Source organism: Callithrix jacchus, chromosome 17, assembly GCF_049354715.1.
Source record: "Callithrix jacchus isolate 240 chromosome 17, calJac240_pri, whole genome shotgun sequence".
Taxonomy (NCBI): Eukaryota; Metazoa; Chordata; class Mammalia; order Primates; family Cebidae; genus Callithrix; species Callithrix jacchus.
This window is the reverse complement of record NC_133518.1, coordinates 58,551,073-58,572,863: the sequence shown is the minus strand read 5'-3', so window position 1 is coordinate 58,572,863 and position 21,791 is coordinate 58,551,073. Positions and strand designations below refer to the sequence as shown.

The window sequence follows — 21,791 nt, the reverse complement described above, 5'->3', positions numbered from 1 at the left end:
AATATTTTTGTTTTGTTTGGTTTGGTTGATTGGTTTTTTTCTCAAAACGGAGCGAGACTCTCTCTCACCCAGGCTAGAGTGCAGTGGTATGGTGATCTCAGCTCACCGCAACCTCTGCCTCTTGGGTTCAAGCTATTCTCCTGCCTCAGCCTCCTGAGTAGCTGGGACTACTAGACACACGCCACCACATCCAGCTAATTTTTGTATTTTTAGTAGAGATGGGGTTTCATCATATTAGCCAGGCTGGTCTCCAACTCCTGACCTCGTGATCCACTCACCTCAGCCTCCCAAAGTGCTGGGATTACAGGTATGAGTCACACGCCCAGCAAGATATCTTAATTATATTTTAAAACAACAACTGGAGTCCACTATAAGCAGCTGGGATTGCCAAAAGTTTTCTCTTTGGAAGTGAGCAGTTTGAATTATGCTGATATAATTTGCAGTAGCGCTTCTCAAACCCCAATCTCTTCAGGTATCACCTGGAGGTCTCATCAAAATGAAAGATTAAGATTCAGTGGTGTCAGGGGCCGGGCGCGGTGGCTCAAGTCTGTAATCCCAGCACTTTGGGAGGCCGAGGCGGGTGGATCACGAGGTCAAGAGATCGAGACCATCCTGGTCAACATGGTGAAACCCCGTCTCTACTAAAAATACAAAAAATTAGCTGGGCACGGTGGTGCGTGCCTGTAGTCCCAGCTACTCAGGAGGCTGAGGCAGGAGAATTGCCTGAGCCTGGGAGGCGGAGGTTGCAGTGAGCCGAGATCACGCCATTGCACTCCAGCATGGGTAACAAGAGCAAAACTCCATCTCAAAAAAAAAGATTCAGTGGTGTCAGGTGGAACTTGAGATTCTACATTTCTAAAAGTTCCTGGGTTAGGACTACTCTTTGAGTAGCAAACATTTGAAGGGATAAAGATGGTTTGACTTCAGCAACACCTTTCTCCTCTCCCTGAATTAACTTTAGCTTTTCACATACAGATTAAATGGTTCAGTAATCCTCCCTGGGATATAAGCCCTTTATCTTTCTCCACTGTGTGACAATCCTTCCAGTTCACACAGTTGTACTTGGAAAGCCAACAGAAGATACCATAATGCTATGACTTCAAGCTGGGATTTTAAAACTATGGGTACTTTAAAATCTGGCACGTTTGTCCAAACAAGGTGGCTCATGCCTGTTATCCCAGCACTTTGGGAGGCTGAGGTGAAAGGATCACAAGGTCAGGAGTTGGAGACCAGCCTGGCCAATATGGTAAAACCTCATCTCTACTAAAAATACAAAAATTAGCCGGGCATAGTGGCATGCCCCTGTAATCCCAGCTACTCAGGAGGCTGAGGCACAAGAATCACTTGAATCTGGGAGGCAAAAAACAAACAAAAAAAAAGTCTGGCACAAGTGAAAAGAGGAAGTGTACCAGGTTGGTGTCGGAGTTCCCTCAGGAGAACAAAACTGCCTGGGATTGAGATGGAAATAGAATTTTAAGGGAGAAAAGAAAACTGGTGCAGTAATTCACTATGAGAAGCATCTCTGAAAACCTTAAATTTTTTTTTTTTTTTAAATGAAATCTCGCTCCATTACCCAGGCTGCAGTGCAGTGGTGCAATCTTGGCTACTGCAATGTCTGCCTCCCGGATTCATGCAATTCCCCTAACTCAGCCTCCCAAGTAACTGAGATTATAGGCGCCTGCCAATACGCCCAGCTAAATTTTGTATTTTCAGTAGAAATGGGCTTTCACCATGTTGGTCAGGCTGGTCTTGAACTCCTGACCTTAGGTGATCTGCCTGCCTCAGACTCCCAAAGTGCTGAGATTACAGGTGTGAACCACCACGCCTGGCTGAATACCTTAATTTACAGTGCCATTTTGGTCAATAAAGCCACTGGGAACAAAAAAAAAAACAAATACTAAAGAGAGTGGTCAAGGCTATAGAAGGAGAGTGGAAAGCGTAACATGGGGAAATGACCCAAGACAAAACAACCCAGGTATAAATAAACACATCATTCAAATTCTTCTCATCTATTCTCATCCATGCTCTCCAGGGTTACTCCAACAGCAAATCAACAGAAAATCTGCATGACATCCCTGTCTGAAAGAAATCCTTGTGTTTATGCTGCAGTTCAATAAGAAACTGCCCTCCCTTTGCTAAATATTATAATTAGGTCTGGCTAACTGAAAGGTCTGGAACCCCCTTGGCAGGCTCTCCCAAGATGCTGGAATGGCTCCAGTGGCTACCAAATAGCCTAGGGGCTGGCCAGACCCTTCATTACATCTGAGTGACCTTTCCGGGACCAAATCTAAGCATGCATTACCCCTGGAAGGGGCTCAGGAGGTCCTCAGTGACACCGGGGCCTAGAAACTAGTACCCTGAAATGCTAAACCCAAAACAATTTCTTTCAATTTAATACACACACACACAGAATTTATCAGAAATTATCTGTCAAAATGCCAGAGCAGTCAGCTCAGTCTTCAACAGAGTGGAAGGATCTGTCAAACTGCTTGGCTAGCACTGAGCAGTTCAGACAACCAGCTGACTAACAGAATTTTTCACTCTGCCGCCTGTTGTTTTGGCACCAAGTCAACCAGGATGAGCAAAATAAATAGAGCCATATATGTTGTTTCCTTAGACAGCTCACATTCTCATGGCATCAGTCATTATCTGAGATGACAATTCTCAAATCCACATAACCAGCCCAACCTGTCAAGCAGAACTTCCAGCCCTCATTTTCAACTGCCAACATCCAGCATTTCTGCCCAGTAAGTTTTACAAAAAGACTTGCCCTCCATCCCAACACTCCCTTTTCATCTACCCTATTCCCTTTGTTGGCAATATCCTTCTCCCAGCTCCTAAGGTTAATCTGCCCTCAATGCCCTCATCCAGGCCATCTGATTCTTCTTTAAACTTTCTCAGATCTATACCTTCTCCATTCTCATTGCCAGGGCCCCAGTTCAGGCCCTTATCAGCCAACTAGAAAAAATACTTCCTCCCCTCTTCCAATTCATTCCTCCACTTCCAACCCTCCTCCTAATACCAGCTCACATCACTCTACTCTAAATGCCACTTAATAACATCAAGCATTTGTGTCTGCTACTTTCCAAGGCAACTGCAGTCCAAATCATGTTATTTTTTCCTCCCAACAACCCTATAGGACAAGTAACTCAATGCTTGGAGAAGGGGTGTGGCTTGCCTGAGTTCATCCAGCTGGCAAAGAGCAAGGAGCCAACACCAAAACCTAGAACTCCTCTCTGGCATTCTAAAATCCTTGCGCCTCCTCCTTCTTAAAGAGCAAAGACACTATTATCAAATGGATTCACTTCAAATTTTCTACCTAAAATTCAAGACCTTCTATCAACTTTCTTCCTAACCTAGCAGACCCTGTCTCCCAGTTTCTCTTTACCCACATTTCTTTTTACCTCCATGTTTGCTAGCCTCTTTATTAAGAACAATAATTATTATTTAGCATTGTTTTTAATTATAATAGTAACTGACATCTATGGGGCATTCAGAACATTCCAGATTCTATACCAAGTTGCTAATTACATTATCTCATTTTATCATCAAAACAGCACTTGTCGATGGGAGGAGAGAAAAAAAGAAAAAAAAAACATTTGTCTATCAACAGACATACTAATGTATCACCTCTGACAACTCTGAGCCTGCTTCTCCTATGGCATTCTCTATCTTGGTAAATGGAACTACCATCCATTCAGTTACTCAGGCCAAAAACCTAGACATGATCCTTCATTTCTGTCTTTTCATCATTTCTTCCCCCATAACAAATTAAGTTGTATCGCCTCTACCCTCACAATATAGCCCAAACTAATTCTCACACCTCCCTTCCCACTACCCTAGCCCAAGACACAATCCACTCATACCTAGACTACAATAACTTCCAACTGGCCCTCTTTGTCTACTGTTTCTCTCACATACTTTATTCTTCAGCCAGACGGGTCACTTCAAAACGGAAATCTAATATGAATTCACTGGAAACAGCTCAGATATCCATAACAAGTCAACAGATAGGCAAACTTATACGTCCATACGGCAGAATACTCCTCAGCAATAAACAGAAATTAACTACCAACGCATCCAACAACATGGATTAATCTCAAAAATATACTGAGTGGAAAGAACAGTATGTACTATGTGGTACTATTTATATGAAAAATAGCTAAATTAACTTAAAGTGACACAAGTCGAATCAGTGGTTGCTTCCTCAGGAGAGAGATAAGAATGGCAAGGACCAGGAGGACATTTTCTAGGGAGATGGAAAAGCTCTGCATCTTGATATATATTTGCGGAAACTTATCAGAACTAAAGATTTTAACATCACTGTAAAAATTATATGTTGGCAGTCTGGCTCCCATTTATCCCTTCCAACTAATTTCCTGCACTCATTCCCCTACCCCACCCACTTCCATTTAGCCACACCATTCTCCTGACAGGCCTCGTACAAGCCAAACCACTTCTGGCCCAGAGTCTTTGCATGGCACCCTCTTCCTCACTTCTTACCATGCAGGCCTCAGTCTGTGTTCCTTCTGCAGAAAGACTTTCGGGGCATGTCTCTAAAGGAATTCCCCAGGCGTTCTTATTTAATTCTCTGTTTTCATTCTCTTTGTGGCACTTACCACTTTCTGGGTTTTTTTTTTTTGGTCTTTTTTGTTTGTTTGTTTGTTTGTTTTTTTTTTTGCTTATTGTCTGCTTCTGCTACCAGAAAGCAAGCTCTGCAAGAATAAGGACCCATCTGTCACTGTATCTCTAGCATCTAAATCAACACCTGGCACATTAAATAACAATTTGTTGGGTGAACGGAAAAAGTTGACATATATAGGTATCTCCATATTATAGCTGTGAAATCTGAGGCTTGTAAAGTATTAGTAACCTCCCCATAGTCACACATCAGGGTTCAAACCCAGGCAGTCTGGTGTCCAGGTCCATGTTCTAAATTACTCTCATGTCTGGCTCATATCAGTTTTGCTTCTCTGCTTGGTTTTACTCCATTCTCTCTACCTGGGCTGGGCCCCTCTCCCACCCTTTCACCTTCCCCCTAGTTCATGATGGTTTCTCTCTGCATTGACTTCATGCATGATTATTCATTTTAATTTTTGCTTCACTCCATATCTGTCTCCTCAAAAGAAAAGGGCTCCTTGTGGCTTTTGCTTCCTTTTGCACATGTAGCAGAGAAATGGCCACAGGCCCCTAACTGGTGCTCACAGACATGTTCCTTTAGAGGTGGGATGAGTCAGGTAGTCCTGTGAGTATGTACAAATTCTGGGTTACATGAGTCACTTCATTATTTCAAAGTATGCTGACCTTGGCGTCTTTGGCATTCTGCCATCTAGTTTCAACACTAGCTTGTTAGAGCTGATACAAATTGGCACTGCCACCATCAATCACTATGATATTAGTCAGGTCTCATCCTCGTACTTCTGAAATCTGCATACCACACAAACTTCGCAAAAGGTTGCACAAGCCAAGAGTATGCAGTGCATGGGGACTGATTAGGATGTCGTGGAATTTAATGGAAGCATCCCCATACAACTTCGACTGAGGTCACTGACAAGATTACCCTAAACCTCCTCCTGAGCTCAAGTGATACATTGTTCCTAGTGAATCATCAGAAACATTATCCACACTTTTTCCCTAACTAAATGCATCCATTGCCTTCACATCTGTAATCCCAGCACTTTGGGAGGGGGAGGCAGGTGGATCACGAGGTCTGGAGTTCCAGACAAACCTGACCAATATGGTGAAACCCCATGTCTACTAAAAATACCAAAGTTAGCCAGGCATCGTGGCACACATCTGTATTCCCAGCAACTCAAGAGGCTGAGGCAGGAGAATCACTTAAATCTGGGAGACGGAGGTTAGTGAACCTAGATCATACCACTGCACTCCAGCCTGGGCGACAGAGCAAGACTCCGTCTCAAAAAAGAAAAACAAAACAAAAGAACAGAAATCTTCTAAAGCGGCCCATAGAATTTAATGTTAAATGAATAAATAAATGGCAATAGATATAACACCCTATGTGTACGAACACACAATCTTTAAATAATTATAAGCCTAAGCCTGGGTGCAGTGGCTCATGCCTGTAATCCCAGCACTCTGGGAGACCGAAGCGGGTGGATCACTTGAGGTGAGGAGTTCAAAACCAGCCTGGCCAACATGGCAAGACCCCTACTAAAAATACAAAAATCAGTCAGGTGTGGTGGTGCGTGCCTATAATCCCAACTACTCGGGAGACTAAGGCTGGATAATCACTTGAACCTGGGAGGTGCAGGTTGTAGTGAGCCAAAATTGCACCACTGCACTCCAGCCTGGGAGACTGAGACTCCATCTCAAAAAATAAAATTAAATTAAATTAAAATTCAAATAAATAAATAATCCTAAACAGTAAAAGAACAATTAAAGAAAGTCTATTGTAGACTTTAAAGTGTGCCACAAAGTAACAAAATATAAATAATATTTTAAATAATAGTTTAAAAAATGCCTTCAGGCCAGGCGCTGTGGCTCACGCCTGTAATCCCAGCACTTTGGGAGGCATCAGATCACAAGGTCAGGAGTTCAAGACAACCTGGCTAATATGGTGAAACCCCATCTCTACTAAAAATACAAAAATTAGCCAGGTGTGGTGGCGCACTCCTGAGTCCCAGCTACTCAGGAGGCTCAGACAGGAAAATCACTTAAACCCAGGAGGTAGAGGGTGCAGTGAGCCAATATCACACCACTGCACTCCAGCTTAGGTGACAGAGCAAGACTCTGTCTCAAAAAGAAAAAGTCTTTATATACAATTGACTTTTTTAAAGTTTACTAATATAATACAGACTTCTAGAATGTATGTTAAAACTTTTTCTCACTTCATAGCTTTTAATTCACTGATCTCGTAACACTCATGATACTTTTGTGAGTTTGTCTTGTTTTTTTGAGACAGGGTCTCCCTCTATCACCCAGGCTAGAGTAGAGCAGCACATTCACGGCTCACCACAGCCTCGACCTCCTGGACTCAAGTGATCCTCCTGCCTCAGCCTCCCAAGTAGTTGGGACTACAGACACATGCCACCATGCCCAGGTTATTTTTGTATTTTTGTAGAGATGGGGTCTCATTATGTTGCCCAGGCTGGTCTCAAACTCTTGAGCTCAAACAATCTGCTCACCTTGGTCTCCCAAAAGTGGGATCCCACACCTGGGATTACAGGTGTGAGCCACCATTCCTGGCCTTGAGAATTTAATTGTAACGTGCAGAAAACAGTGGTTGGACAAGTTCACATCATTCACTCAGTAGATTAAAATATAGGTGATTCCTCTTTGCTTGATTTTGTAGATGTTCAGGCCATCAGATAAGCGTTGCTTGTCATCGAGTCTTCCATGAACCGAGGGGAACCACCCTTACCTATGAGTAGGTGTCGTTCCAGCCCCAGCTGGAGGCTGTTTTGCTGCAGACCACAAAGCTAGCTACTAAACCTTCCTGAACCCTAGTTTCCCCATCTTTCTTCCGTTTTTTTTTTCATTTCTTTTAAGAGACAGGGTCTCTCTCTGTAGCCCAGGCTGGATTACCATCTCAGCCTCCTGAAGTGCTGGGATTACAGGCATAAGCCACCATGCCTGGCCATCGTTAAAACACATCTTCCTTTCCTCCAATCTCACAAAGCCTATGAATATCAAATTACCTATTTCCTCAATAAATATTCATCAAGTGCCTACTATGTGCAAAGTATGATTCACCTGGGATATGAATTTAATGAAAGCATCCCATACAACTTGTCTGTTTCCCTTATGGGCTCCATGAACCCAAATCTCTGCTTCATGGAGCTTCCATTGTCATACGGGAAACAGACAAGAAATCGCTTTTTAAAATACAATTTCCAAATATTAATAAGTGCAGTAAAGGAAAACAAAACAAGATAAGATTATAGAGTGACAGATGGGGTGCCACTACTTTAGAGCAGAGTCAGGAAGGCTTCTCTGAGGAGTTGGCATTTAAGAACAGAGTGGAATGAGGCTTTGAGAACAAAATACAGAGATATACAAGGGAGAAAAGTGTGCAAAGCAGCAGGTAACTACATGCACAATTAGGTGCTAGAGATGAATGTGATTCAAAATTATAAAGGACACGATTCCATTTCAATTATAACTAGGTGATAAATTATCTTAAAACGTTTGAACAGGAGATACCCGAGCAGAAATCTTCTAAAGCAGCCCATAGAATTTAATGTTAAATGAATAAATAAATGGCAATAGATATAACACCCCATGTGTACAAACACACAATCTTTAAGTAAATTTCCATTTTGTTAAATATATCAATGACAGAAAAGACTAATTTGTAAGGGGATGGTTATATGAAACCATTACATAACAAGCTCATATATTCAACATGACTTTTCAGGAACAGTTACGAAAAATCTATGTGGAGCTATAGAGTAATCTTTGTTTCTCACCGCCATTCTTGGGGAGAGGGTGGCATTTAATGGCCTCAGCAGGTAGTTCTAGAGAACATGGGAATGAGTGTTCTCTTTCCAACATCTCTATCAACTAGGCCCACGTAACAAAGATGGCACTGCCCACTGGAATTTTATGTACTGGGCTCTGGCCAGCCTTTTAGGAAACCTGCCATCACTCTCAACATGTATGGTTCTGCATGGCTCACAGACTACAATGTCTAACAACTCTAGTCATCTTCCAGAACCAGGGACAGGTGGCAACAGGATTTCACAGGAATATTTACCAGTAAGGACTCACCAATACAGACTCCAGGGGAGAAGGAACTGTGCAGACTAAACATACCACCAGCTGTGACATCATCAGCCCACCTGCACCCACCTCCTCATCATCCTGCCTCTCTCTTCCTTTCCATTTCTTATCTACACCTAACTGGCCAAGGACTCCTCCTTGATTTCTTTCTTTCTTTTTTTGTTTTTGAGACAGAATATTGCTGTCTACAGCATATACACTGTACTATACCCAGGTTACAGTACAGTGGTGCGATCTTAGCTCACTATAACCTCTGCCTCCTGGGTTCAAGCCATTCTCATGCCTCAGCCTCCCTAGTAGCTGGGACTACAGGTATGTGCCACTATGCCCAGTTAATGTTTGGGTTTTAGTAGAAACAGGGTTTTGTCATTTTGGCCATTCTGGTCTCAATCTCCTGGCCTCAGGTGATCCACCCACCTCAGCCTCTCAAAGTGCTGGCATTATCGGTGCGAGCCACTGTGCCTGGCCACCTCCTTGATTTCTTATCCACATTCCTGCCCTCCTGGTTCTTCCGAATTTGCCTATCAAATTCTCATCTTTTCTTTTAAAAGCCTAGTTAAGATTCATTCCATGAGGTTGTCCACATCCAATGACTTCCATCCTGAAAACTGCTGGCAATGTTTTCATTTTTTAATTTAAAAACATGTGTCTTTACAAACCACTGCTATACACAAAAATATGGATGCATCTGACAGACATAATGTTGAGTGAAAGAAGCCAGACACAAATAATTCATATCATATGATTCAATTTATGTAAACTTTAAGAACAGACAAAACTAATCTCCGCTAATAGAAGTCAGAATAAGGATTACCAGGAGCGGGTAATCCAGGAGGAGGCACAAGAGAACCCTCTGAGAGGCTGGAAATGTCCTACAGCTTTATGTACGCGGCAGTCGCATAGACATATGCATATGTAAAAATTAATTGTGCTATAAACATAATTTGAGCCCTTTACTGTGTGCATAATGCAACTAAAAGTTTTTTTTAATGACTCCTTTTTATCACATTGAGATACTGTTGTGTGAACAGTCTTGGGGGACTTCTAAATTTTTTTTTTTTAAGACAGGGTCTCACTCCATCAGCCAGGCTGGAGTGCAGTGGTGTGATCTCAGCTCACTGCAATCTCCACCTCCCAGGCTCAAGTCATCCTCCCACCTCAGCCTTCCGAGGAGATGAGACTACAGGCGCAAGCCACCACCCTACTAATATTTGTATTTTTAGTAGAGATGGGAGTCTCACCGTGTTGCCCAGGCTGGTCTTGAACTCCTGAGCTCAAGCAATCACCTGCCTCAGTCTCCCAAAATGCTGGAATTATAAGCGTGAGCCACCATGCCCAGCAGGACTTCTAAACTTTCAAGACAGTCAATTTCTTAACTTTCTGACACATTTGGCACCTTGTAAGTAGGTATCTCTAAGTAGGTAGCCTAAGTAGATATCTCTTTCATCTTCCTTCAACAGGGAATTCTATTGGGCCAGGACAGTGACCAGTCTTGATTGTCAGCTTTAAAACAATCAATAGCATGTTTATGTATGTTCTGGGCCAGCAAAAAAGAATGCTCATTTTTTTTACTTTATGGCCTGCACAGGTTCAATGGACTAGAAAATCCTTTGAACATACCTCTCAATTGGAGTAAAATAAATGTCAAATGAAAGCAGTAGAATGCCTAAAATAAATAAAATCCTCTCCAGAAACCATTTGGAAGAAAAGCAACACCCTCCACCACCATGAAAACGTTTTGGAAGAGGAGGGAAAATGGTGCACAAGAAGGATCTACCTGGGCCGGCGCTTTCCTGAGCAAGCGCCGTGGCTTCAACCTCTTTGGGTCTCAGTTCCCTGCTAGTAAAATGACCTCCTTTACCTTCTGCTTACCCAGGTGGAAGAATCAAATGACGTGAGACATAACACTTTAGCAAACACACAAACCGTTAATACCAATGGAATGTTTTTTACAAATAAAATTAAATAGACATTGTGGAATGCCTAGGTTCCAAGAACTTTCACATATGCTCAGGTATTTAATCTTCACAATAAGTGAATGAGGTGGCACCTGGATTCCTACTTCACCAAGGAGGAAACCGAAACTAGGCAGTTAAGGGGCTGCCCAAGGGCACCCAGCATAGGGGAAGGAAGTGAGGATTCCCCTCCTTCTCTCTCCATGTGCGAGTAGCCAATGTGCCTGATCTAATTCCCCATTTGAATCAGATGACCACAGCAGAAAAGCACCATGCAAGAGTAGGAAACTGTTGACAATTTTTCCTAAATAGCCACTTTTCTCTTAACGAGAGACTAAATCAGAAGCCACTGAGCCTTGAAAATCCTAATTTTATTGGCACTACATGGAGTATTCATCTGAGAAGCAGATGTGCTGACTGCTCCCAGGCATCTCACAGGACAGTATGTATTTCACCCTCCATAGTCACCCTGACGGGTTAGACCCTATGGATTTACTTAACAACCACAGAATTAAATCTGGCTAACGCCGGTAGGCAACTGAATTTAAATCTGCTGGGTGATTTTTAAAAACAAAACAAAACAAAAACCTTAAACTGTGCTACATCACAAATCACTATTTGCATGCCCACACTTCCTAAAACAAAACAATCCTCAGCAGATTTTGCTGTTTTGCCCTGTAAACTACTTTCTCAGTTATATAAAACTACAAATTGCAATCTGAAGGCTTTGCAGGCTTGAATTTCCATCTTCCCTGAAAATTTCTGAGGACACAGAATTAAATTTGGACAACTTTCTCTTAGGCTTTTTGTATTGTGCCTGCCAAATGAAACTTTTTTCCTGTGCATGCTTGGCTTTATGATACTTACCACATTTTACAGAAATCACCACATGATATAATTGTATGCAATAAACTTATGTGGCTAAAGACTGATCTTTTAAAACAACATCTTATCCACCTCCCCCCATGTTTTGTATTTTGCTGTGACAATATTGCCTATTGGAAGAGTTGCCAAAAAGATATTTCTAATTTGGTTTCTGTTTGCAAACCAACCACCAATTTGATACAAAATATTACTTTAAAAAGGTAGTCATGGGCCAGGTGTGGAGGTTCACGCCTGTAATCCCAGCACTTTGGGAGGCCCAGGTGGGCAGATCACTTGAGGTCAGGAGTCCAAGACCAGCCTGGCCAACATGGTGAAACCCCATCTCTACTAAAAATACAAAAAATTAGTAAGGCATGGTGGTGCTTGCCTGTAATCCCATATACTTAGGACACTGACGCAGGCAAATCGCTTGAACCAGGGAGACAGAGGTTGCAGCGAGCGGAGATCACGCCATTACACTCCAGCCTGGGTGACAGAGTGAAACTCCATCTCAAAAAAAAAAAAAAAAGGTACTCATGGCAAGAGGAAACTTTTGGGGGATGGAAGAAGTCATAACACTGGTTTGTGGTATGGATGCACAACTGCATACATTAACTCAAAAGCAGCTGACTGCATAGTTATAGTGGGCAAGTTTTATGATCTATAAATTATACTGCAATAAAACTGTTTAAAATATAGGCCCATAATTCACGAAGTGAGATTTTTCAGACTTTAAGTGTTACTAAAATTCATATTAAAAGCATTGCTCTAGGCTAGGCATGGCGGTTCATGCCTGTAATCCCAGTACTTGGAAAGGCTAAGGCAAGCTGATCGCTGGAGTCCAGGAGTTCAAGACCAAGCTATTACACATAGTGAAACCCTGGTTGGCGAAACATCTCTATAAAAAACAGAAAAATTGCCCGGGCACAGTGGCGTGCACCTGTGGCCCCTCTACTTGGGAGACTGGGGTGGCAGGATCACCTAAGCCCAGGTAGATGGAGGCTGCAGTGAGCTATGATGGTGCCACTGCACTCCAGCCTAGGAAGCAGAGAAAGACCCAGCCTCAAAAAAAAAAAAAACAAAATCATTTTTTTTCTTCCTGTGCTGCAAAGATATTTGTCTAAAACAGGCATTCTCAACTTCTCCACTATTAACATTCTGGGCCAGATAATTCTTTGTTGTGGGGAGCTGTCCCGTGAATTGTGGGATGTTTAGCAACATTCCTGGCCTCCACTCACTAGGTGCCAGCTGCATTCCCTCCTCCCAACTGCAAAGACTGAAAATGTCTCCAGACATTGTCAAATGTCCCCTGGGAGACTAAATAGCTCCTGGGTAAGAGCCACTGCTCTATATGCTGACAATTGAAAAAGAAATTTGCTCTCTGGCAGAGTGACTGACAAATACAAAGGCATTGGGGCGTGCTCTACAACTCTAAGGCTTGTCTAGCACCCCACCCACCAGCCCTTGGCCAACAGAGGATACTTTTTCTTTTATAGTGGCACCTCTACCTCTGCTCTCTATATATTCTATAGTCAATGCTACTCCTAGATTATAAATTATCATTATTATTATCTTGAGACAAGGTCTAGTGCAGTAGCATGATCTCAGCTCACTGCAACTTCTGCCTCTCGGGCTCAAGCCATCCTCCTACCTCAGCCTCCTGAGTAGATGGGAATACAGGCACCCACCACCATGCCCAGCTAATTTTTGTAGAGACAGTTTCACCATGTTGCCTAGGCTGGTCTCAAACTCATGAGCTCAACCTATCCGTCTGCCTTGGCCTCCCAAACTGCCGGGATTATAGGAATGAGTCACCATGCCCCAGCCATATTTTTTTAATTAAGACTAATTTTATAGTCTTGTGCCCATGTAACTCCTTAAATGTGGCACCCTGCCCAGAATCCAAGCAACTGGGTTCTCCATAAATGCTTTGTGGCCACTGACTCTGATATATGAGTAAAGCACCAGGCAATTCAGTTTAGCCAGCATTAACCCGGCATCTTTATGTTCTAGGAATTCTGGGAACACTTTTTTCTTTTAACTTTAAGGTTGAAGTCATGATCACCACCTTACACATGCCGTAATCGAGGCTCAGAGAAAAACTAAGTGACTTATGCCCAAGATCATACAAGTAGCAGAGCTGGGGTGGATTCAGGACTGAGTCTGTTGCTCTTTCCAAGTAAACAGTGTCTCTCCTACCTTGTAAGGGCTTGTCATGGGCAAGACACCATGCTGGACATCTAATACAGCCCATTTTAAATCCTCACTGTTACGCCATGAAGGGGGTAGCATCATTCCTTTACAGACAGGGAAATGAAGGCTGAAGTGAAGTCCTCATCCAAAGTCGCAGAGCTGGATATCCCCATATTTGAACACAGATTAGTCTGAACTCTGAAGCCCATGTTCTTAGCCACTATACCCTATTGTCTCCCCTTACATATTAATATAAATGACCTGTTCCTTTAGGAAGGGTTAGTCAATGGATTTTGTTTCTCTTTTGAAGTTAGTAGATGATACACTTTAATTCAAGAAGATTTGGATTTGGCCTACTCATAAATTCACCTGAGGTTTCTTTTATAACATTAAAAACCCAGTCCCAAGTGGTCACTGTAGTCCCAGCTACCCAGGAGGCTGAGGTGGGAGGATCACCTGAGTCAACGAGTTCTAGGCTGCAGTGAGCTATGAGCATCGCCACTGCACCCAAGCCTGGGAAACAGGGCAAGACCTTGTCTCTAAAATAAATAAATAAATAGAAAATAAAATAGGCCAGGTGCAGTGAATCATATATGTAATCCCAGCACTTTGGGAGGTCGAGGCAAGCAGACTGCTTGAGCCCAGGAGTTCAAAACCAGCCTCACAAACATGACAAAACCAAGAAAATATAAAAATTAGCTGGGTGTGGTGGTGCATGCCGGTGGTCTCAGCTACTCAGGAGGCTGAGGTAGAAGGACCACTTGAGCCTGGGAGGCAGAGGTTGCACTAAGCCAAGATCACACCACTGTACTCCTGCCTGGGTGACAGAGTGAGACCCTGTCTCAAAAAATAAATAAATAAATAAATAAATAACTGAATACTATTGATACCTGTGGGATGCCTTGAACTGTCCTATATGACAAATCTCGTCTACCCAATTGTCAAGAGGGGATTAAGTTCAAATTCCACAACTGCTATCTATCATCACAGCTAATCATTTCTTCCATTTTCTCTTCTCTGGTTCATTCACTCAGTCAATAACCACATCACTAAGAATCTATTCAGAGATTCTAAATGCATGTCAAATAATCATACAAATCACAATAAAAGCACCAGGAAGAGAACAGGTGAGTTTGTGTAACATCTAATGGAAAGACTGCTGGCTGGGGTTGTGGGGTGGGGGTGGAGGGGGTGGTAAAGGCAAGGCAAGGAATCTAAGTTCTGTAGGAAGGATTGGGAGTCAATTTGCAAGTGCAGAAAGAGCTCCCAGTGGCAGTCAACAGCATATGCAAAGCCCCTCACCTCCTCCGCCCCACCCACTCTCCAGAGGAAAGGAAACCAAGCACTTCGAGCCTTGATAAGGAGCCACAGACAGCAGTAGCCAGGCCATGTAGACTCCAATAAAGAGAAATTAAAGGGCCTGAAGTAGGGGCATAACATGGTCAGACTGACTTTTTTTTTTTCGGACAGACACTTGCTCTATCGCCCAAGCTGGAGTACAGTGGTGCAATCACGGCTCACTGCAACCTCCACCACCACGTCTGGTTAATTTTTTATTTTTTGTAGAGACGAAGTCTCACTATATTGCCCAGGCTGGCCTCAAACTCCAGGACTCAAATGATCTTCCCACCTCAGCCTCCCACAGTGCGGGGTTACAGGTATGAGCCACTGCTCCTGGCCTACATCTACATTTTTAATGATCACTCTGGCTCTGTCGTACATGAGCAAAATGACTCTGAAGCAACCTTTACCAGGACACAGTTCAAAGATCTGGATCCTGCAAAACAAGTTTGTTTGTTGCTTTTTTCTTTTTTTTCTCCTTTTTCTTTTCTCTGGGGTGTGGCACGTAACCCTGGCTGTGAGTTAGCTCCCTTATTTTTTGGTTTTGTTTGTGAAGTTTAAAGGCCAGATTTGTATCCAGCTTGGGACCTGTTTTTCTTTCAAAAGCCCCCAGTAACTTACCTTATCTCTTTCCAGATCCCTCCTCATTCTCTAATCTCTGTAATCTAACTTGCCAAGGGGCCTGTGGCAAAGGTCGAGCAATCCCTCCTTTTGGGCTTGCTCATATTAAGTGCAGAAACAAGCTGAAAGAAAACCACAGATTTTGCTGTCTGGCACTCCCTTTTACCCAGTCAAGCCCAGTTAACATTTTTTTCAAAAAAGGCAAATCTGAGATAGTGTCACTCCCCAAGTTAAGATTCCTGCACTCCTCAGTGCCCTCTTGGCCACACATCCCTCATTCCCAACCTGGTGGCCCTAAGCAACAAAGGTCTGGCTCCAGCTGGCCCACCTCCAAGCTTCCAGCACTGCTTTCAGTTTCTCCACTACAAGAAGCTTCACCCCACCCCACTCTGCCCTGCCAAGAGTTCTTAGCAGCCACCAACACTTCCTCCAGGAAGCCAATCCCACCCTACCAGTGCCCCAGCCTACAAACTGTCCTGCTCTGGGCCCACAACTACTCCAAGAAAGCAGTTTTTCTGAACTTCTCTGTAATTTTGCTTCTGCCCTCCTCTCTAGGCCCCCAACATGTGCATACACACATGCACTTGCACAGGCATTGTGCTAGGAGTTACACACACAGTAACTCCTAAAGGACAAATTCTGTGTGTCATAGGCCCAGCACCTAGCACAATGCCTGGCACCCAGGTGGTAACCATCTAAATATTTACTGAATGAATTGACACATTAAAATGAGCACTTGGCTGGGCACAGTGGCTCATGCCTATAATCCCAGCACTTTGGGAGGCCAAGGTGGGCGGATCACCTGAGGTTGGGAGTTCGAGACCAGCCTGACCAACATGGAGAAACCCCATCTCTACTAAAAATACACAATTAGCCAGGCACGATGACGCATGCCTGTAATCCCAGCTACTCGGGAGGCTGAGGCAGGAGAATCCCTTGAACCCACGAGACGGAGCTTGCGGTGAGCCGAGATCACGCCATTGCACTCCAGCCTGGGCAACAAGAGCAAAATTCCATCTAAAAAAAAAAAGGAACACTTTCGGCCAGGCATGGTGGCTCATGCCTATAATCCCTGCACTTTTGGAAGCCTAGGCGGGCTGATGGCTTGGGCCCAGGAATTTGAGAACGGCAGGGCAACAAGGTGAAACCCTATCTCTACAAAGAATACAAATATATACATACTCAGGAGGCTGATGTAGGAGAATCACCTAAGCCCAGGGAGATTGAGTCTGCAGTAAGGCACAGTCATGCCACTGCACTCCAGCCTGGGCTGCAGAGTGAGACCCTGTCTCAAAAGAAAAAGAATTTTTTTAAAAATAAAAGAAATTTTCTCTTACTATAAGTTGGGTCATAAAAGTGACCAGAAAACACTCAAATCTCAAACTTTGGAAGTGGTGCTACATCTCACCCATGGAAATTTGAAAAGATCACAGGTATCAATGCAGGGCACATATGCTCATGGTTTTAGATAAAACCAAAATTTCAGGAAAGTTTTCAGATATTAAAGGTACAGCAGGCAGCAGGAAATCTTTAACAGGTGCTAGTGAGGAGAACCCAATAAATAAAATTAAAAATAAAGCCAGGACAGGCCGGGCACAGTGGCTCACGTCTATAATCCCAGCACTTTGGGAGGCCAAGGCGGGCAGGTCACCTGAGGTCAGGAGTTTGAGACCACCCTGACCAACATGGAGAAACTCCATCTCTATTAAAATACAAAAAATTAGCCAGGCATGGTGGCGCATGCCTGTAATCCCAAGCTGCTTGGGAGGCTGAGGCAGGAGAAACGCTTGAACCTGGGAGGCAGAGGTTGCAGTGAGCCAAGTTCACGCCACTGAAGTCCAGCCCGGGCAATAAGGGCGAATCTCCATTTCAAAAATAATTAAATAAAGCCAGTACAGAAACACTGAGTTGACACAGTTCCTACACGAGCCCACTTCGGCTGCAAAACACCAAGGCCACCAAGAAATTGACCTTCTTCTGTGTTTTCATAGGTTTTGGGGAAGAGGTGGTTGTTTAGTTACATGAGTAAGTTCTTTAGTGGTGATCTGTTAGATTTTGGTGTACCTATCACCCAAGCAGTACGCCCTATACCCATGACCTTGTTCTTAATTCTATACACAGCTCTCCCTTCTGCCTGCCACAGTCAGTGTCCTGTTCTCATCAGTCTAACGCCCTTCATCATCAACTCCTGGGCTTGTGCCTTTCTTAGAAGCACACTCCCAACTTCATCTTCTTTGCATTCCTTCTTCAGAAATAACCACATGGCATTATTATTTGTTTCTGTCTTTTCTACTGAATTCAAAGAGCCAAATAATATACTGCCCAGTTCTGAACTGGAACGTGGTCTGTGGACTAGCGTAGTATCACTTAGGAGTTGGTCAGAAATGCAGACCCTCAGCTTCCACCTCAGACCAGCTGGTTCAGAATCAGCATTTTAACCAGTTTCCCCAGGAGATTCCTATCCACATTAACGTTTGAGGAGCAGTGGGCTAGATCCTACATTCACTCAACAAATATTTATTGAACCAGTATAGGACACAGAGGTGCTCAATATAAACATGAGGATATGGTGTGGAAAAAGAGCAAGCACAGACATTCCATTGCGACTGAGAAGCTCCTGTAAGTACTAAAAAGAGTCTAACCGAGATGTTCTAGTAGGATAAATTATAGTTATGTCACAATTCAGAAGTGGCCCCTGCAGCTTGGTTGTGGGAATCAGGAATCTGGAACCGGGCAACCTGACCCTGCTTGCAGCAGGCAGGAAGAACACATGGGAGGTGTGTGTGTGTGTGAGTGTGTCTCTTCCCTGCCTCAGCCACAGGCCGCAGGAGCTGACAAGGCCAAGTCCCCGCCCCCCTCAGCTGTCACCCTGTCAAAACAAAGCCGCTGCTGACAGCGCAGGGCCAGCCTGCCCCGCGGCCTCGGGCATTGCTCCCACCTCGGGAGCACAGCCTCCACATCTGGATCTGCAGCTGGGGGTGACGGGGTTCCTAAACTGGCATGGAGAGTGGATAGCAAGAAATAGGTGTCCTCACACTGGGCAGTAGTGCCCGCTGTGCTGGGCTGTCACCTTGCCAAATCCTGTTTACACCTCGAGCAGCTGGGACAGCGTTTTAACTAAACAAGTAATAATACAATAATGACAGGGCTGTCACTGCGCCCGGCAGTGCCTCCGCCCCCAGCCGAGGGCGCCAGGCTCCAAGAGACCCTCGCCTCGAGCTCTGCCCACCTTCCCGCCCCGCGCCTTCCTCCCCTTCGCTTTCCCAAAGCGCCAAGAGTCCGCGAGTCTTCACCCCCACTCCTTGTACCCAGTTCCTCCCAATGGGACAAGGGAGGAGATCGACTGCAGAAGGGACCACTCAGTGCGCCAAAAGATTTTTCTTTGCCCCGGGGTCTCCCGCCACATGGAGAGCACCGTTCCACTCCCGGCAAAGTGACTCCAGCGAGCTCCTACAGAGCAACAAAACCCCAGGGTAGCCCGGGAGCTCGGAAGCCGAAGCCACTCTTTTCAAGCTGAAGGAACGAAGGGCTCTCGGTCTTAGCGATCCCCCTTCTTCAAACCCAGCAGGACTCTTATCCAAGAAGAAGCTAATTGGGCGCGGGCGACAAGAGCACTTCCGCGGTGCAGCGGCCCCAGGCGGGAGGCGAGAGGCAGGAGGCGGGAGGCGGGGGTGAAGGAGGGAGGGGGAGGGGGTCCCGCGGGCTGGGCCCCTAGCACCATCCGCGGTCCGAGAGCAGCCCGCGCGTACCTTGCAGGCGGAGTACACTCCGAGTTTCTCCAGTTTCTTGGCCCGTGGAGCGGAGCGTAGTTGCGCCTTCTTCACGGCGATTCGGGCCGAGCCACCGCCTCCCGGTCCTTCGGCCGTGCCCGCTGCAGCCACTGCCGTAGCCGGACCGCAGGCGCCCGAGCCCCCGGCGGCAGCAGCGCAGGGGGAGCCCTGCGGGGGCGCGGGCGGCAGCGCCGCAGGCGGGGGGGGCAGCGCCCCGGGCCCGGCCCCTGCCCCGGCTCCTGCCCCGCAGCCGCCCGGCCCGGCCCCGCCAGCCTCGGACATGCCGCCCCGGAGCACGGCAGGAGGCGCCGAGTGTCAGGCGCCGCCGCCGCCGCCAGGGTCTCCCTCTCGGGCTCTGGTCGTCGGGAGAGCGAGACCCTCCCCCCACGCCCTCCCGCCCCCTTCGCCCACCCCCCTCCCCGCCCCCGCCCTCCCCCGCGCGCGCCGCTTGCCCGGCTCGCTCCGGCCGGGGCCCGCGCGCTGATGGTGGTGGCGGCTGTGGCGGCGGCGACGGCAGCGGCGGCAGCTGCTCCCCCAGGAGGGAGGGGACTAGCGGCTCCGCTGCCGCCACCGCCGCCACAGCACACGCCCTCCCTCGGTTCTCCTGCCCGGGACTCTGCTCGGCGCCCTGGCCGCGGACATGTTCCTCGGGGCTGCGGACTGGGTGTGCGTGCCGGCGGCCGCCAGCCTCCTAGTGTGCCGGAGCCGGGAGGCCCCCCACGGCCTCTTTTCCGCTGCCCGCGGGGTTTGCACCCCCCACCCGGGTGCCTCGACACCTACGGCTCGCCCGCCAGGGGGCGAGGCCAATCCCTGGGTGTGGGTGAGGGTGGGGACGAGGGTGGGGGTAGGGGCCTGGAGCCCAGGCACCTGCTGGCCACCTCCCCCCTCCGCAGCCCCCCATCCGACCCCGCACGCCCGCGCCAGTGTGAGGGGGCAGCCTCTCAGTCATTTGTCCTTCCACTCTCTTCCACCCTGTCTCTGAGCGGAGAGACAACTTCCTCCACCCTAGCGGGAGCCAGAGGAAAAAAAAAATACATTTTTGAAAAGTACCCGTCCATGCTAATCCTTTTCTTTGTTGCTAATTCATCAAAATAAAGGCGTGATGTTCTCCCTTTCTCTTTTTAAACACTTTCTGTCAAACTGTGTTTTAACATAATTAACACTTTCTTCCCATAGCAATTTCTGGGCCAAATCTGCCAGAGGGGGGGGAAAAACTTAATATTCTCTGTAATTTTTGTTTGAAAGTGCTGGTTGCTCAAAGAACGATTGCCTAAAATCATTGTCAAAATAAAAACTATGTGCAGTGGAAAAAGTTTAAATACAAAAAGTTTGTTAACAGGATTCGTCTCTGGGTGGTGGTTCTATAACGTTTCGTAGTTTTCAAAATTGTACCATCAGCGTGCATATTAACCAGGAAAAAAAAATTAAGCATCATTCAAAAGAATAAATATTGATTTTGGCTTCAAACTTTCAAAAGAAAAAAAAAAGACAACCTCAACTCAGTGTTTTCAACTCTTGTTGAAAACTATTGTTTTCACTGTTGATGACTGGAGCATAGATGTCAGTGCTGCGTTTGAAATGGTGTACCGTTGGTCGCCTTCCTAAAGCAGGTTTTAAAAGCCCAGGCTGTTTCCCAGGACCCTTCAGAAGTGCCCTACTTTTTGTTGTATGTAATGTGGGTCATAATGTGCTTATTATCAGACTCTACCCATGCTGTATAGCTCCCCAGCCAGACGCCTTAAGGGTTGTGTTTTTCCTTCAAAACAGTCCCCCTCTCCTTTTTCCAGATTCTCTATGTTCTTTTGACTTGTAGTGCAGGATAATGTATAGTCATGGGGAGGTGGGGGAGTTTGTAGATCTAACCAGTGATGTTAGTTTAGCCAGGGCAAAAGGCAATATTCTCTCCCAACTTCAGCCCAGTCTGAGGGGATGAAACGGCAGATTTTTATCAGGTTCCATCAGGACAATTAACTTCAGTGCTTCCTTTCTTAGCTTGACAAGCTTCACTTTACCAGTGTTAATCTCTCCCGGCTCTGCTGAGATGTTTCTCAGATTTTTGCCATTCTCCTCAAAGCAGGGTGAGAGTCTTAAAGGCTGTGCTTCTCTGATCAAACTCTAAGATGGATTTAACAGATACTAATAAGAGCTTGCGTTCCACTTTGTAGGCATGTGTCAAACTTATGGAATGGTCCACATAAGATTTGTACACTTCACTGGATGTAAATGTTGCCTCAAAAATCAAAAAAAAAAAAAAAGAATCACAAGCCTTGAACTCTAATTAATGGTGCTCTTTGTACTTTGAGAT

General features: G+C 45.6%; 1 protein-coding gene across 8 annotated transcripts in view; it reads right to left on the bottom strand.

The window, feature by feature from the left end:
- Positions 1-19,843, bottom strand: part of KAT2B (lysine acetyltransferase 2B) — a 108,429-nt gene extending 88,586 nt beyond the window's left edge. For all 8 annotated transcript variants that reach the window (XR_013528693.1, XR_013528694.1, XM_035278815.3 and 5 more), the window contains exon 1: positions 19,466-19,843. Coding sequence is in view for 6 of the 8 variants with exons in the window: in XM_035278815.3 (XP_035134706.1) it covers positions 19,466-19,768 (303 nt within the window). In the remaining 2 variants the exon portion in view is untranslated. The remainder of the gene's footprint in view (positions 1-19,465) is intronic.
- Positions 19,844-21,791: the final 1,948 nt, after the last annotated feature.